Source organism: Leishmania braziliensis, chromosome 26, assembly GCF_000002845.2.
Source record: "Leishmania braziliensis MHOM/BR/75/M2904 complete genome, chromosome 26".
Lineage (NCBI taxonomy): Eukaryota > Euglenozoa > Kinetoplastea > Trypanosomatida > Trypanosomatidae > Leishmania > Leishmania braziliensis.
The window spans coordinates 1-12,212 of record NC_009318.2 but is presented as its reverse complement, the minus strand read 5'-3'; the positions used below and the strand labels follow the sequence as shown (position 1 = coordinate 12,212).

Here is a 12,212-nt window from a genome sequence, read left to right as displayed (position 1 = left end):
TGAAGAAGCACGTTAAACAGAGGAGGACCACTTCACTTTGCCTCACTCTCACCATCTCCTCCCCTCTTTTCGCTCCGTTCTCTTCTGCTCCACATCCCTTCTGTCCTTAGGCGCTATTGCCGCTGGCGACAGGCGCGCTGCTGACACACGCAAACACATACATTCACTAATAAGTCCCGCATCGGTGTTCACAACGAACATCGGCAGGCGCTCTGTTCGTTTCTTTCGCTCCCGCTATCGTTTAGTTGTTTCACTTGGGGAGCATCGGAGGTCGCCCTTCTCACTTTCCTCGGCGATCGCTCTGATGCTTCGCCGTTTTCTCTGCGCGAACGGTGTGCTCACGCCGGTGGTCATGACACGCTGCACGTCTACGGATGCGTACTTGAATCGTCACATCGGCCCCACACGTAAGGAGGCGGCCGCAATGCTGAGGATTATAGCCAAGGAAAGTCTCACGGAGCTAATGACCACAATACTGCCGAGCGATATTCTTCGCCCGCCGCTGATGGAATTCAAGTCTTTGAGCGAGACGGAGATGCTGTCCTACCTGAAGAGTCTAGGTGCACAGAACAAAGTGCTGAAGAGCATGATTGGACAGGGGTACTATGAGTGCATCGTCCCAGCTGTGATTGTGCGCAACGTGCTGGAGAACCCCATGTGGTACACCCCGTATACCCCGTACCAGTCCGAAATCTCTCAGGGCCGTCTCGAGGCACTCCTCAACTTCCAGACAATGGTGACAGACCTGACAAAGATGGCCATCTCCAACGCGTCTCTGCTCGACCAGGCCACGGCTGCGGGGGAGTGCATGTACCTGGCTCTGAATTATCATCGCCAGAAGCGAAGGAAGTTTTTCGTGTCGCAAGACGTATTCTTATCATCGCTTGAGATGATCCGCACTCGCGCTCACCCCCTGGGCGTAGAGGTAGTCGTCGGCGATGTGCAGGCACTCAACCTGGCGGATGCCGAGCTGAGTGGTATTTTTGTTCAATCCCCGGACGCAAGGGGCGCGCTGCACGATTTTACCGCCGTCTTTGCGAGAGCCAAGGAGAACAATGTTCTCTGCTGCGCCAGCGTGGACGTAATGGCGAGCTGCCTGATCATGCCGGCCGGCGAGATGGGGGCGGACGTTGTTGTCGGCAGTGCACAGCGCTTTGGAACTCCGCTGGGCTACGGCGGCCCACACGCCGCTTTTATGGCCATTCGAGATGACCTCAAGCGTTTCTGCCCGGGTCACATAATGGGCATCAGCAAAGACAATGCTGGTGACCCGGCAATCCGCATGGCATTGCAGACGCGCGAGCAGCACATCAAGCGCGAGCGTGCTACCTCGAACATCTGTACGGCACAGGCGCTGCTCGCCAACGTGAATGCCTTCTACGCAATCTACCACGGCCCGGAAGGATTGAAGCAGCTGGCAAAGGAGATTCACCAAAAGACGAAGCTCTTTGCCGTCGGCATGGAGTCGCTCGGCTTTGCCCCGATGAACGACACCTACTTTGACACACTCACCTTCTCGATGGAGGGAAGCCACATGACGGCGGGTGACTATGTCCAGCGGTGTGCCGAGAAGGGGATCAACATTTTTGTGGAGCAGTCCGAGAAGTATGTGTCCATCTCCTTGGACGAAGCCACCACGGAGGACCATATTATTGCGCTGTTGCAGGCTGCGGGTATGTCCGCGCCGAACATGGAGGCGCTTCTGCGCGTTGCCGAAACGATCTCTGTGATCCCTGAATCACTTCAGCGCCGATCCAAGTTCATGCAAGGCGCTGTCTTCAACAGCTACAAGAGCGAGACGGAGCTCATGCGTTACATTCAGCATCTGCAGCGCAAAGACTACGGTCTGGCTCACGGAATGATCCCACTTGGGTCGTGCACCATGAAGCTGAACTCGGCGGCTGCGATGCAGGCGCTGAGCTGGCCAGAGTACAACGCGCTGCACCCCTACGCTCCAGAGTGCCAGGTACGCGGGTACCACGCACTGCTGATGGACCTGAAGCAGAGGCTGTGCGACATCACCGGCATGGAGGCCTGCTCACTTCAACCAAACAGCGGTGCCCAGGGCGAGTACGCCGGCCTGCGTATCATTCGCGCCTACCACGAGTCGCGAGGTGAGGGGCACCGCGATGTCTGTTTCATTCCTGTTAGTGCACACGGCACCAACCCGGCCTCGGCGGTGCTGTCAGGGCTGAAAGTTGTTACAGTGAAGTGCCTGGACGACGGCCGTGTGGATATCGTGGACTTGGAGGCCAAGTGTAAGAAGCACGCGAAGCACCTTGCCTGTCTCATGATTACCTACCCCAGCACTTACGGTCTGTACGACAAGGATATTCGTAAGATCACGTTTATGGTGCACGAGCACGGTGGTCAGTGCTACATCGACGGTGCTAACCTCAACGCGCTAGTCGGCTACTCTGGGCCCGGCTTCATCGGCGGGGATGTATGCCACATTAACATGCACAAGACCTTCTCTATCCCGCACGGCGGTGGTGGTCCGGGCTTAGGGCCGATCACGGTACGGCAGCACCTCGCACCGTTCCTTCCGAATAGCACCTATGGTCCCTCTGTCGGCGGATCACGGCCATTTGGGCAGGTGTCGCAGGCTTCTTACGGGTCAGCTTCCATTGCCACAATCTCGTACGCTTTCATTACGATGTTGGGGTCTCACGGCCTCAAGACCTGCACCGAGTACGCCGTGCTTAATGCCAACTACCTGAAGAAGCAACTGGAGAAGCACTACACCATCTGCTTCCTTGGACCCGAGGACTTCTGCGCCCACGAGTTCATTCTTGATCTTCGCCCGTTTAAGAAAAGCGCCCACATCGAAGCGGAGGATGTGGCGAAGCGACTCATAGACTACGGTTTCCATGCGCCAACGCTGGCGTTCCCCATTGCGGGAACGCTCATGATTGAGCCAACAGAGAGTGAGTCGAAGCAGGAGCTGGATCGCCTCGCTGACGCTCTCATCTCCATCCGCCATGAGATCGCCGCAGTGGAGTGTGGCGATCAGCCGATGGACAACAACATACTAACAAATGCGCCGCACACGGCCAAGTGTGTGACGGCAGATGAGTGGAACCGCCCGTATTCGCGGCAGCTTGCTGCCTATCCCACCCGGCACCAGCACCGCGAGAAGTTCTGGCCAAGCGTTGGTCGCATCGACAATGCCTACGGAGATCTCAACCTGATGTGCTCATGCGTCCCGCTGGAGTTTTACAACTAGCGATACAGCTGCTCGCCTTCAGCGTTTTCAGAGCAACTGTGTACATCACCTGTACTCCAGCCCATCCACGGGCTCATTACTCCTTCCTTTTTTTTTTTTTACTGTTTGCTGTGAGGGCTGAGAGGACTCGGCATTGATATGTTTCCCTGTGTGTTGGTGTGAGGTTCTCCATGCGGAGGAGTTGCACTATATCTGTGACAGTGATGCATTCCTTATCTTCTATTGTCTTTCACCTTGATGGGCAGCTTGTTCTCTTAGTACTACTCATCATTGTATCGGTTTTTCTCTGTCGGCTACACCCCAGCACCTCTGATTTCATCATCGTACGTACTTCCACTTCGCACTTTTTCGTTTTATAATAGATCGGACTCGTGTTGCCCCTTTGCGCCCTGCTTCGTGCTACGTCAATGTGGCTGGATTTCTTTATCCCACCATCTAATTCGTCGCTGTCCACACTTGGTTTCTCCACTCGCTGTGCGAGTGAGTGGATCTCTTCTACCCTTCTCTGCACGTGTGCGAGTATGAGTGTAATCGAAACGAACCCTGGCCGGTATGGGATAACACTTCAGTTGCCTAGCTCAGAGAGTCGATGTGCTCGTAGCTTTTTTTCTTGCACAATAACTGCTGTTAGCGCTGGTGTGCATGCCACCGTGCATGAAGTAAGGGACGTTCATGGTACTCGGTGCTCGCGTGCGTCTGGAAGAGGGGGGCATTTTTTTCGGAAGTACGTGAATGAGCCAGTCTTCTAACAACAAGTGCACAGACCGCCAAATGCCGAAACTGCACCCACTGACCTCAACGCATCGATTGCGTCGTGGATAGAAAGGCTTCATCCCTCTTTCAAACACCTTTCCCCCGAGTACTCCTTCTCTTTTCGCTCTCCCTGTTGCACTGGTGGCACGCTGTCGGGCCGTAGGAATGACACTTTGTCGGCGATTTCTGTATCCTTTCTTTTCCTCGTTGCACCTTTTTGCTACCGCGCTTCCCCAATTTACATCTACTCTCCCATTGCTGCCTTCCCGCTGGATACGCCGGATCACTCGCTGTGTGCTTCCTTTTTCCCCCGCCAGCGTATCTTCTGCTTTGTACCTCGACCAGCGCATCGCATCTTTTGATTCTTACGTGCGCTTGCGCCTCTCCTACGCTTCTCTTTTTTCGCGCCCCGCCAGATCTCCGCTCGAGTCCCATGTTCCGTCGCTCCATAGCTTCTCTTGCTGTGCCTGCGAATCTGGGGCGCCTTAACCACGTGGCCATCGCTGTTCCTGTGAGTCGAAGCATTGTAGAAGCTGGCGAGGTGTACAAGCGGCTCTTTAACGTTAAGGTCAGCGATCCGGTGAGACAGGAGGAGCATGGCGTTATTACAGTCTTTGTGGAGATGCCCAACTCAAAGATTGAACTGCTTCACCCTCTTGGTAACAACAGTCCGATTGCGGCTTTCTTGGAGCGCAACAAGGACGGAGGTTTGCATCACATCTGCCTCGAAGTAGCGGATATATCCGCTGCGATGTTGACCTGCAAGGAGGCGAACATACGCTGCCTCGGCGCGAAGCCGAAGATCGGTGCGCACGGCAATCCTGTGATCTTTCTGCACCCAAAGGACTGCGGCGGAGTCCTCATAGAGCTCGAGGAGGTGAAGCCATAAGGCGTTTCCTCCCGAGTTTCGCGACGCGTGCTACAAAACATTTTTTCTGCACTCTGAGTCGGTTTTCTTCTTTGTGATTGCCCCCCCCCCCCTCCTCTTTCTCTGTGGGTGTGTGCGCCTCTGATGGTGCTCTTTTCATTGGAGAGAGCCCAAAGAAGAGCACGAGGAATCCCTCTTCCTCCTCCGGCCCCCCCCCCTTTCTATGACGTTTACAGAAACCAAAACGCGTTCTTTCTTCGTTCTGTGCGTTGGCCCTTTGCCTTCCTTACTTTGGCTTCTGTTCTACACATCCTTCCCTCCGATGCCGCTTTCCTGAAGCTGCTGTGTTTCTCTTGCATTGTTTTCGTGACGGTTCTACCCCTTCCATGTAGCTTCACCGATGTTCTTGTTTTTCCTCATTCCATAAGCCACGCGAGGATGTGTGACGGAGATCATCCTACACAAATCACCACTCACCCCCTTGCCCTCTCCGGTTACTGCTTGCCCACGGATGACACGGAGATTAACAGCAGAACCCTTTTGTGTATGCGATGCAGTGCTCTCTTTTCTCTACTTCTCTCTGTTTCTCTTGCTTGCTGAGTTTAAACGTGTCGGCAGCAGCAGATGGGCAATCAATCGCCTTCCCATACTGTCCTACCCCCCTCTCTCTCTTTCTGCCGCTGACCCACCACTCTTGCGAGGGAGTGACGCGCTCGATGTGTTTCAAAAACGGTGAGGGGAACGTCTCCACCTTTAGTTCCGCCTCATTGTTTTATGCTGAACCGTTTCCATGTGGATAGGCGGCGTGCAGCGACCCTTCCTACAGCCCTGCTACTCTCCTGCTCGCAACGCCGCTCTATGACTTCAGATGTGGTGATACTCCTGTCTTCGATTTTTTTCAGATCAACATCTTTCACTACGTCCCCTCCGGCTTTTTTGCGCTTCCCATGCGTACACCACTGGGCTGATTAGCACTTTGTTCGTGGACACGTGCGCAGCTCTACTCCTTCTTTCCTTCCCAACGCCACGAAAACCACGTACTAGCCTTCATTCACACATCATTTTTCTTCACCAAGCCCGGCTTTTAGAAGCGAGCCATGTCAACTGTTGGCGACTTTAAGCGACGCACAGCCAAAAGCTCAACCACGCGGCGAGCATTGAAGCAATACGAGCCCAAAGTGGTCGAGAACCCGAAGCGGGTGCTTTTCTTGAAGGGCTCATCCTTGACCGATGTAGTGTCGCATGCAATGGTGGACCTGATGGCTATCACGAAGCCGTACTGCAAGAAGTTAGCCAAGAAGAATGCCTTCTTTCCGTTTGAGGGGCGGCAGCACCTCGAGTTTCTCGGCTTCAAGAACGACTGCTCGCTGTTCTGCTTTGGTTCCAGCAACAAGAAGCGACCCAATAACATCACGATTGGGCGCCAGTTCAACTTTCACGTGCTTGACATGGTAGAGCTTGGCATTGTGGCGGCGGACCGGCTAGATATGTCGCAGACGGTAGGCATCGATGCTGGCTCTGCGGGTGGAAAGCCATTTTTCGTCTTTGAAGGCAGCGAATTCGCCTCTGATCCTGCATTCCTGCGACTGAAAAGTCTTCTGATAGACTACTTTCGTGGCGGCAACGAAACCGTGATTAACCTGGACGGCTGTGATCGCGTCCTCTTCTTTTCTCTGCGCTCGCAGAACGGCGAGGACGCGTGTGTGGCGCCGTCCACGGACTGCTACACAAACAAGCCTCCTAGTGAAAAGGGCAATGCGGTCCTCTGCATGCGCCATTACGCACTCAAGAAGCCCTCGGCCACCGCAGGGGCCCCAAAGACCCTTAAAAATATTCAGCTTTTCGACGTCGGACCTAACTTCGATTTTGAGATCCGCCGCATCTCCTTTGCTACGCCGCAGGAGTTCAAGGTTGCTTGCCGCATACCCCGGGAGACGCTCGCTACGCTGCGGTCGACCGCAGGCAACGTGCACGCGGACGGCCTCAATAACCTTCGAGGCCAGCTACACGTGGGCAAACAAGACATGCATGAGCTCAACCTCCGCCGCTTCAAGGCACACCGTCGAGGCATGGCCGCTGGTGTGGCTGAGAATGAAGAGGGCTCTACTGAAACAGCCAAACAACCCCGGCGCAGGGCTCGCGTCGAGGCAGAAGTAGGGGATCCTCGCCCGGAGACAGACATATAAGCTGGAGGTTTTTGGTGGGGTACACGCGTGTGTATGTGCTTGTCAGGAATGTTGTCGGCTCGTCTAACACGTAAGGCTCGTAATGTGTAATGCGCGGAACGCGCTCAAGAACGAATTTTCTTTTAAAATCTATTATGTGAATGGTGGCAGTCGCGCTGTTCTTTTACACTCTGCAGCCTCTGTAGGGCACCTGCTTCCCGATTCGCAGTGCCTTCTTTACAATATTACGCCCTTTTGGACTTCTGTAGCTGGCTGTGGCGCATGGTGTTCACCCTTGGATACTCGACCTGCCTTTTCGACGAAAACGTTCCTTTTTTTTCTTGTTCTGACGCCCCCTCACTGCCCCCTCCCTCCCCTCCTCCCACACGCAAAAACAAACACGCCCCAGTGCACATGCACAGCAGCACATTGTACTAAGAATAGACATGCATCGACCTGCACGGCTCATGTCTGCAGAGCTCGCGCACATTCTCAAAAAAAAGGAGGGCATTTTGTCCTTGGAAAAGTACCTCGATCGTAAAGTCGTGGTTTCCCAGAAAGGTCAGGAGGTGCACGGCGTACTAAAAGGCTTCGACAATAATGTGAACTTGGTACTTGCCGATGCAGAGTTGTGGCATGGCGACACGCACATCCGCACGATTGGCGCCTGTGTCGTGCGCGGCGGCCCCGTAAGCATCATCCTCTCTGGGGACACGACTAGCATTGCAAACCCCTTTGCCTAGCAGGATATTCTTTGTCGAACAGCCGTGAACGCTGGCTTTACACCCAACTCAGATGTCCCCTTTCTACATCCGGCACATGAGCCGTACGAGGTGTCCTTTGCAGCGGAGACGTCTCCTATGGTACAGCGGTCCTCGCCGCCGCGGCGAAGAGCTGAGTTGCTGTACCGTTTTGTGCTCCTGCCGGCCTCTGGCGTGCCGCACACCCCGCGTAAACAAGGCAAAAAAGAAAATGCGTACCGCAAAAAAACCACCACAACATGAACAAGTATTAAAGAGAGTGACGTATCCTGTCCACGAGCTTCGCAAGCATAGTGACAACCCCTTCTTCCACGGGTCATTTTCACCTTCCTTCTGGGGCCAAGTGATGCGCCAATGTCGACGTCGCTGTCGGCATTGGCTGCAATTTCCCAAACGCACCGACAAGCGAAGTAAAGACTTTTCTGCGCTTCTGTAGCTAATGGGACGCCTCTGACTGACATTCCCACCTCATGACCGCGTGCCCGCGACACAACTGTAAGACCTTCTTCACTCCACGGCAGTCCCCCCGCTGCCTTGTACTTGATCCGTTCTTTCTATTTCTCTTCCGTCACCTCCTGGCTTTTCTAGGCATGGTTGCTCGTAGGCACTACTACAGTCCCTTTTCTGTGTTACTTGAGAAGAGAGCGGGAGCAAGTGAGGCTGTTCCGAGAGTCCCCAGCGCAGAGCTCACGGCAGTGATTTGTTTCTTCTATTCTCGGTACGGCTACACAGATGAGTTTTCTGTCAACCTGCATATACCAGTCGCGCCCCAGAAACCCGTTCCCACAGAATCGGCATGGATCCACCACTTTTTATCTTTTGGGACCCCCTGCAGCCTCTCTTGTGCTCTACGACGAGTGTGTCGAGGATGCACGACTGAAGAAAACACGAATGTTCCAGCTGTACCCGTTGCCAATGACTGAGATAGCGACACTCGACACTATAGTGTTTCAGCTCCTATCGAAGGACGTCCGGGAAGAATACTTAAAACCGGGTGTTCGGTGGAAGTCGCAGTTTGGCACACAGATCATTTACTTAGGCGTTCTGGGTGGGATTCCTCTTTCGGCGGAGAAGGACCTCACGTCTGCACCGCTCACTGAGACAGAGATGAGGAACGCCTTTGATGCACCGAGATGCTCCTCCTTCGTGTCTAGAACCTTCCCGTGCCTTCACACTATTCTGCAATTTCTCCATAGTAAAGTCAGTGTTGTGGAGGTAGACGTGCGGCACACGCTTCGCGTAACCTGTAAAAAGAAGTTTGGCGGCCCCGCCGTCTTCTACGAACGAAGTGCACCAACGCGCGACGCTGTCCTAAATGAGGAGGAGTTCTCGGCAAAGGGGTACTACGACGAGCAGCGAGTCACTACCGAGGTCTTTCTTCCTCCAGCTGATAAACGACCAAAGGCTGCCTACACGCTCTTTCGCATCCAAGCTGTCGATCCCACAAAAGCGTCGTGTGGGTCTCACAAAACTATTCAAGTGTGTCGCACTCACAAAGGCATTGAGGCGTCTATTGAATATTATAAGGGGTCTGTGGACTACGTGCGAGTTGAGGAACGTCACGTCCTAAAGCTCCTCAGCTGTGATGCGGAGATCCACGTTGTTAAGGTGGAGGAATACGGTGCAAGGGTGCCAAAGAAGCTGAAGCCAGTGCGGGTGGAACTTCGAAACCCAGCGCTATCCGAAACGGCGTCCCCAAGGCAACACAAACTCGCATGGGCATCCTTTTTGGCCCTCTCAGTTCGACTCAACGAATATCTGGAAATCTTTTCGATGACAATGTAGACGGCAGGTATGGCGGGGATCAGCACTAGGAGGCTGACCATCGGCGACAGTGCCACACGCAGGAAATTCATCCAAAGTGCAGCTTACTGCTGTAGTACGACCTCCACCTTTTCGATGCGACGGGCCCGCGTAACTCCTCATTTGATAGACCCTGTCACTGTGGTAGCAGGATCTTGTACGCACTCTTGGTGGGGAGGTCAAGGGCCTGCATCCTTCCCTTGGGTTCAAGTTTGGGTTTTGAACGTCGGTGGACAGTTCCGAAATGGCAGTGTGGTGAGAAGACTTGCCGTCAGGCCTACATGTGAATACCAGTGCACGGCGAATGCTGGCTAGAATGCGACAGCTACCCACCCGCTCTCAACAAGATTCTATGAGTTCTTTGCGCGCTGGTACATGCTTCCCCTCAGGGACATTCCGCTCAAGACTCCTGTTGTTGTCAAAGGTGTGCTGCTTAAGACGAAGACGGAACCCCCCCTCCCCTCCCCTGCCACCCAATGCTCATGGCAGTGCCCTGCCTGAAGCGGCACTGACGCACACACTATTTAGGGAAGACGAAAGCGGATGTCCATGAAGGAAGCAAAAGGTGCAGACAACGCCCCCGTCCCCTCCCTCGCACTGAGGTCCGACTGCAACAGATCTCTGGATCTGAAAATGCGAGCAATGTGCGCCCAACGTTGCTTCCGATCTGTTGCCGTGGTGTGTTGCATTCGCGGGACGTATTCAGAGGTCTGCAGAGCCCGAGTGGACAAAAAAGGCGCAAAGATATCCATACTAAGAAGTCCCCACCCTTCACGTGGGCGACACCCTCTGCAACGGAGCAGGTGGACTGGTGCGGGCGCCGATGATGGAGGCACGATGGCACCTGCCCTAATAGTTCGGGAGAGTCTAGAAGATAGCACTGCCAAGCATATTCACATGATATTAGGGGATGCCATCGCTTGATGCAACGGAGCGACAAGCGTGGCATGCACGCCGGGGTTGTCGGGTCGTAGAAGGCCATGGCTTGCAGCTGCCCAACTTCCTGGCGGGGGTGGTCCCTCAGCAGACGCCTAGACTACTCCCCGTTACCCGTGCGACTAACCCCACCACGACTGCTGTCAGGCTGGGCTGTGGGCGCGGGCCTGTCGCGTCAAGACATGGGGTCTACCCGAGTCACTCCTGCGCTGATGGCAAAGCATGTTAGCGAGGGCAGGACGGCGCGTTCCCTGAATGGCCAGGGTTGAGGTGCAGTGCCGTAGGGGTAGAGAAACGCCGGATCTCTCTGCGTCGATGTGCTCACCTGCTCCCGGCTGAAGAAGGACGTTGAACAAAGGTGGGCGCCTCCCAGCTTGTAAGACCCATGCTCGTGGTGTCGCTGCAGCGAGAGGCTCGTCAGTTACGCCTGCCGAAACGCCGGGTACACTAGCGACTTCAGCTACCATATTCCCAGCTGTTGGTGCTTTATAGTGCTCGTGCACATGCGAGTCACGAGGGTAATCCGCTTGTTTTCCGGCCTGCTGTCAGCGCTCTAGCCTGCGCTGCGAAGAACATAATGCAGTACTGAATCCCCCAAGGTCGTGATGCGTTTGCGAATTCATCAAAAAGTATTGCCGCCTCTCGTAGAGGAAATGTCCTCCTGGCAAACGTCAGGAGGCTTACGAGGCGCATCCTTCCATGTATCCAGGAGCGCTTTGAAGATGACATGAATAGGTGGTACTCCATGTGGCACTGGCACCCGCCACCTCATTGACCGAGATGCGCTGACAAATGCGATGAAGGTGACGAACACAAGAAGGCGGCGGCCTTGACAGTGTATGTTGTTGGGGGAGTACCCGCTGTTACACGAAAGGCCTTTTCGTCTCTTATTTCACATCTGCGTATCCACACGCCAGGATGCTCTGTGCCTGCGTCGGTAGAGCACTCACCTGAGGTTCTTTTCAGTCAATCCAATCTGCTGCGTGGCAAGGTCTCTTCTTTGTGTAGTGTACAAGTGGGAAGAAAAAATACGACCGCCGCAGTGATACGCTTCATAGTGAGTGCGGATATTGGTTTTCTATTTCTCTACACTTTTCCCTATCGTGCAAACTTTCTTTGTGGCGAGTACCACCAACGTCTCTCAGCATCTCTAATCAAGCAACTCCATCGGGTTTCCTCTCCTCTGTACGCGCTCCTACCCGCTCATGCTGATGCTAATCAGCTAATCTTGTGACGCATCGCCGTAGCCTTCAACCCACCGACCAGTTTTTTGACATCTCCCCCATTCGGCTCTCTGCTTCAAGACACAGTTGCTCTTATCATCGACACATATCTCCTTCGCCACCTTTTCGAGAAGGCACGCCAACCCAGCGTCTGTACTGACCTGAGTCGTCCAAGAAGAACTCACGGACATCTCTTCGCTACATCAGGCGGCAGGAGGCAAGGCAACAACGCTGAGCCGCGGCTGGCAGTCATCGGATCTGACGCACTCGCGCAAGGGCCGTGGCGCATCGCTGAGAGGGTGCACACCAGAGCGGCTGCCATTCCGCAGAGGCGATGCGACTCAGCTTGCGGTCGCTTCTTCTTCTAGCAAACTGCAGCACATGTGAAGTTAGAAAAGAACAGCGACTCGAGACCCATACACCCAGTGCGGGGCGTATCGGTTGGGGCTCACTAGTCTCCCTCTCACCGCGCTTAAA

At 54.5% G+C, this 12,212-nt stretch overlaps 5 protein-coding genes across 5 annotated transcripts; all 5 read left to right on the top strand.

The window, feature by feature from the left end:
- Positions 1-304: 304 nt before the first annotated feature.
- Positions 305-3,226, top strand: LBRM_26_0050 (putative glycine dehydrogenase; the record flags this gene model as incomplete). The annotated part of the gene is made up of 1 exon (XM_001562187.2): positions 305-3,226. One exon carries the CDS (start codon positions 305-307, stop codon positions 3,224-3,226), a length of 2,922 nt encoding a protein of 973 aa, XP_001562237.1.
- A 1,186-nt stretch (positions 3,227-4,412) lies between these two features.
- On the top strand, positions 4,413-4,868 carry LBRM_26_0040 (methylmalonyl-coa epimerase-like protein; the record flags this gene model as incomplete). Its single annotated transcript, XM_001562184.2, has 1 exon — positions 4,413-4,868. One exon carries the CDS (start codon positions 4,413-4,415, stop codon positions 4,866-4,868), a length of 456 nt encoding a protein of 151 aa, XP_001562234.1.
- A 1,076-nt stretch (positions 4,869-5,944) lies between these two features.
- Positions 5,945-7,033, top strand: LBRM_26_0030 (brix domain containing-like protein; the record flags this gene model as incomplete). Its single annotated transcript, XM_001562180.1, has 1 exon — positions 5,945-7,033. The coding sequence occupies one exon, from the start codon at positions 5,945-5,947 to the stop codon at positions 7,031-7,033; it is 1,089 nt and encodes a 362-aa protein (XP_001562230.1).
- Positions 7,034-7,458: 425 nt separating this feature from the next.
- Positions 7,459-7,755, top strand: LBRM_26_0020 (putative Lsm7p protein; the record flags this gene model as incomplete). The annotated part of the gene is made up of 1 exon (XM_001562175.1): positions 7,459-7,755. One exon carries the CDS (start codon positions 7,459-7,461, stop codon positions 7,753-7,755), a length of 297 nt encoding a protein of 98 aa, XP_001562225.1.
- A 909-nt stretch (positions 7,756-8,664) lies between these two features.
- LBRM_26_0010 (hypothetical protein) lies at positions 8,665-9,558 on the top strand (the record flags this gene model as incomplete). The annotated part of the gene is made up of 1 exon (XM_001562170.1): positions 8,665-9,558. The coding sequence occupies one exon, from the start codon at positions 8,665-8,667 to the stop codon at positions 9,556-9,558; it is 894 nt and encodes a 297-aa protein (XP_001562220.1).
- Between the last annotated feature and the right edge of the window lie 2,654 nt (positions 9,559-12,212).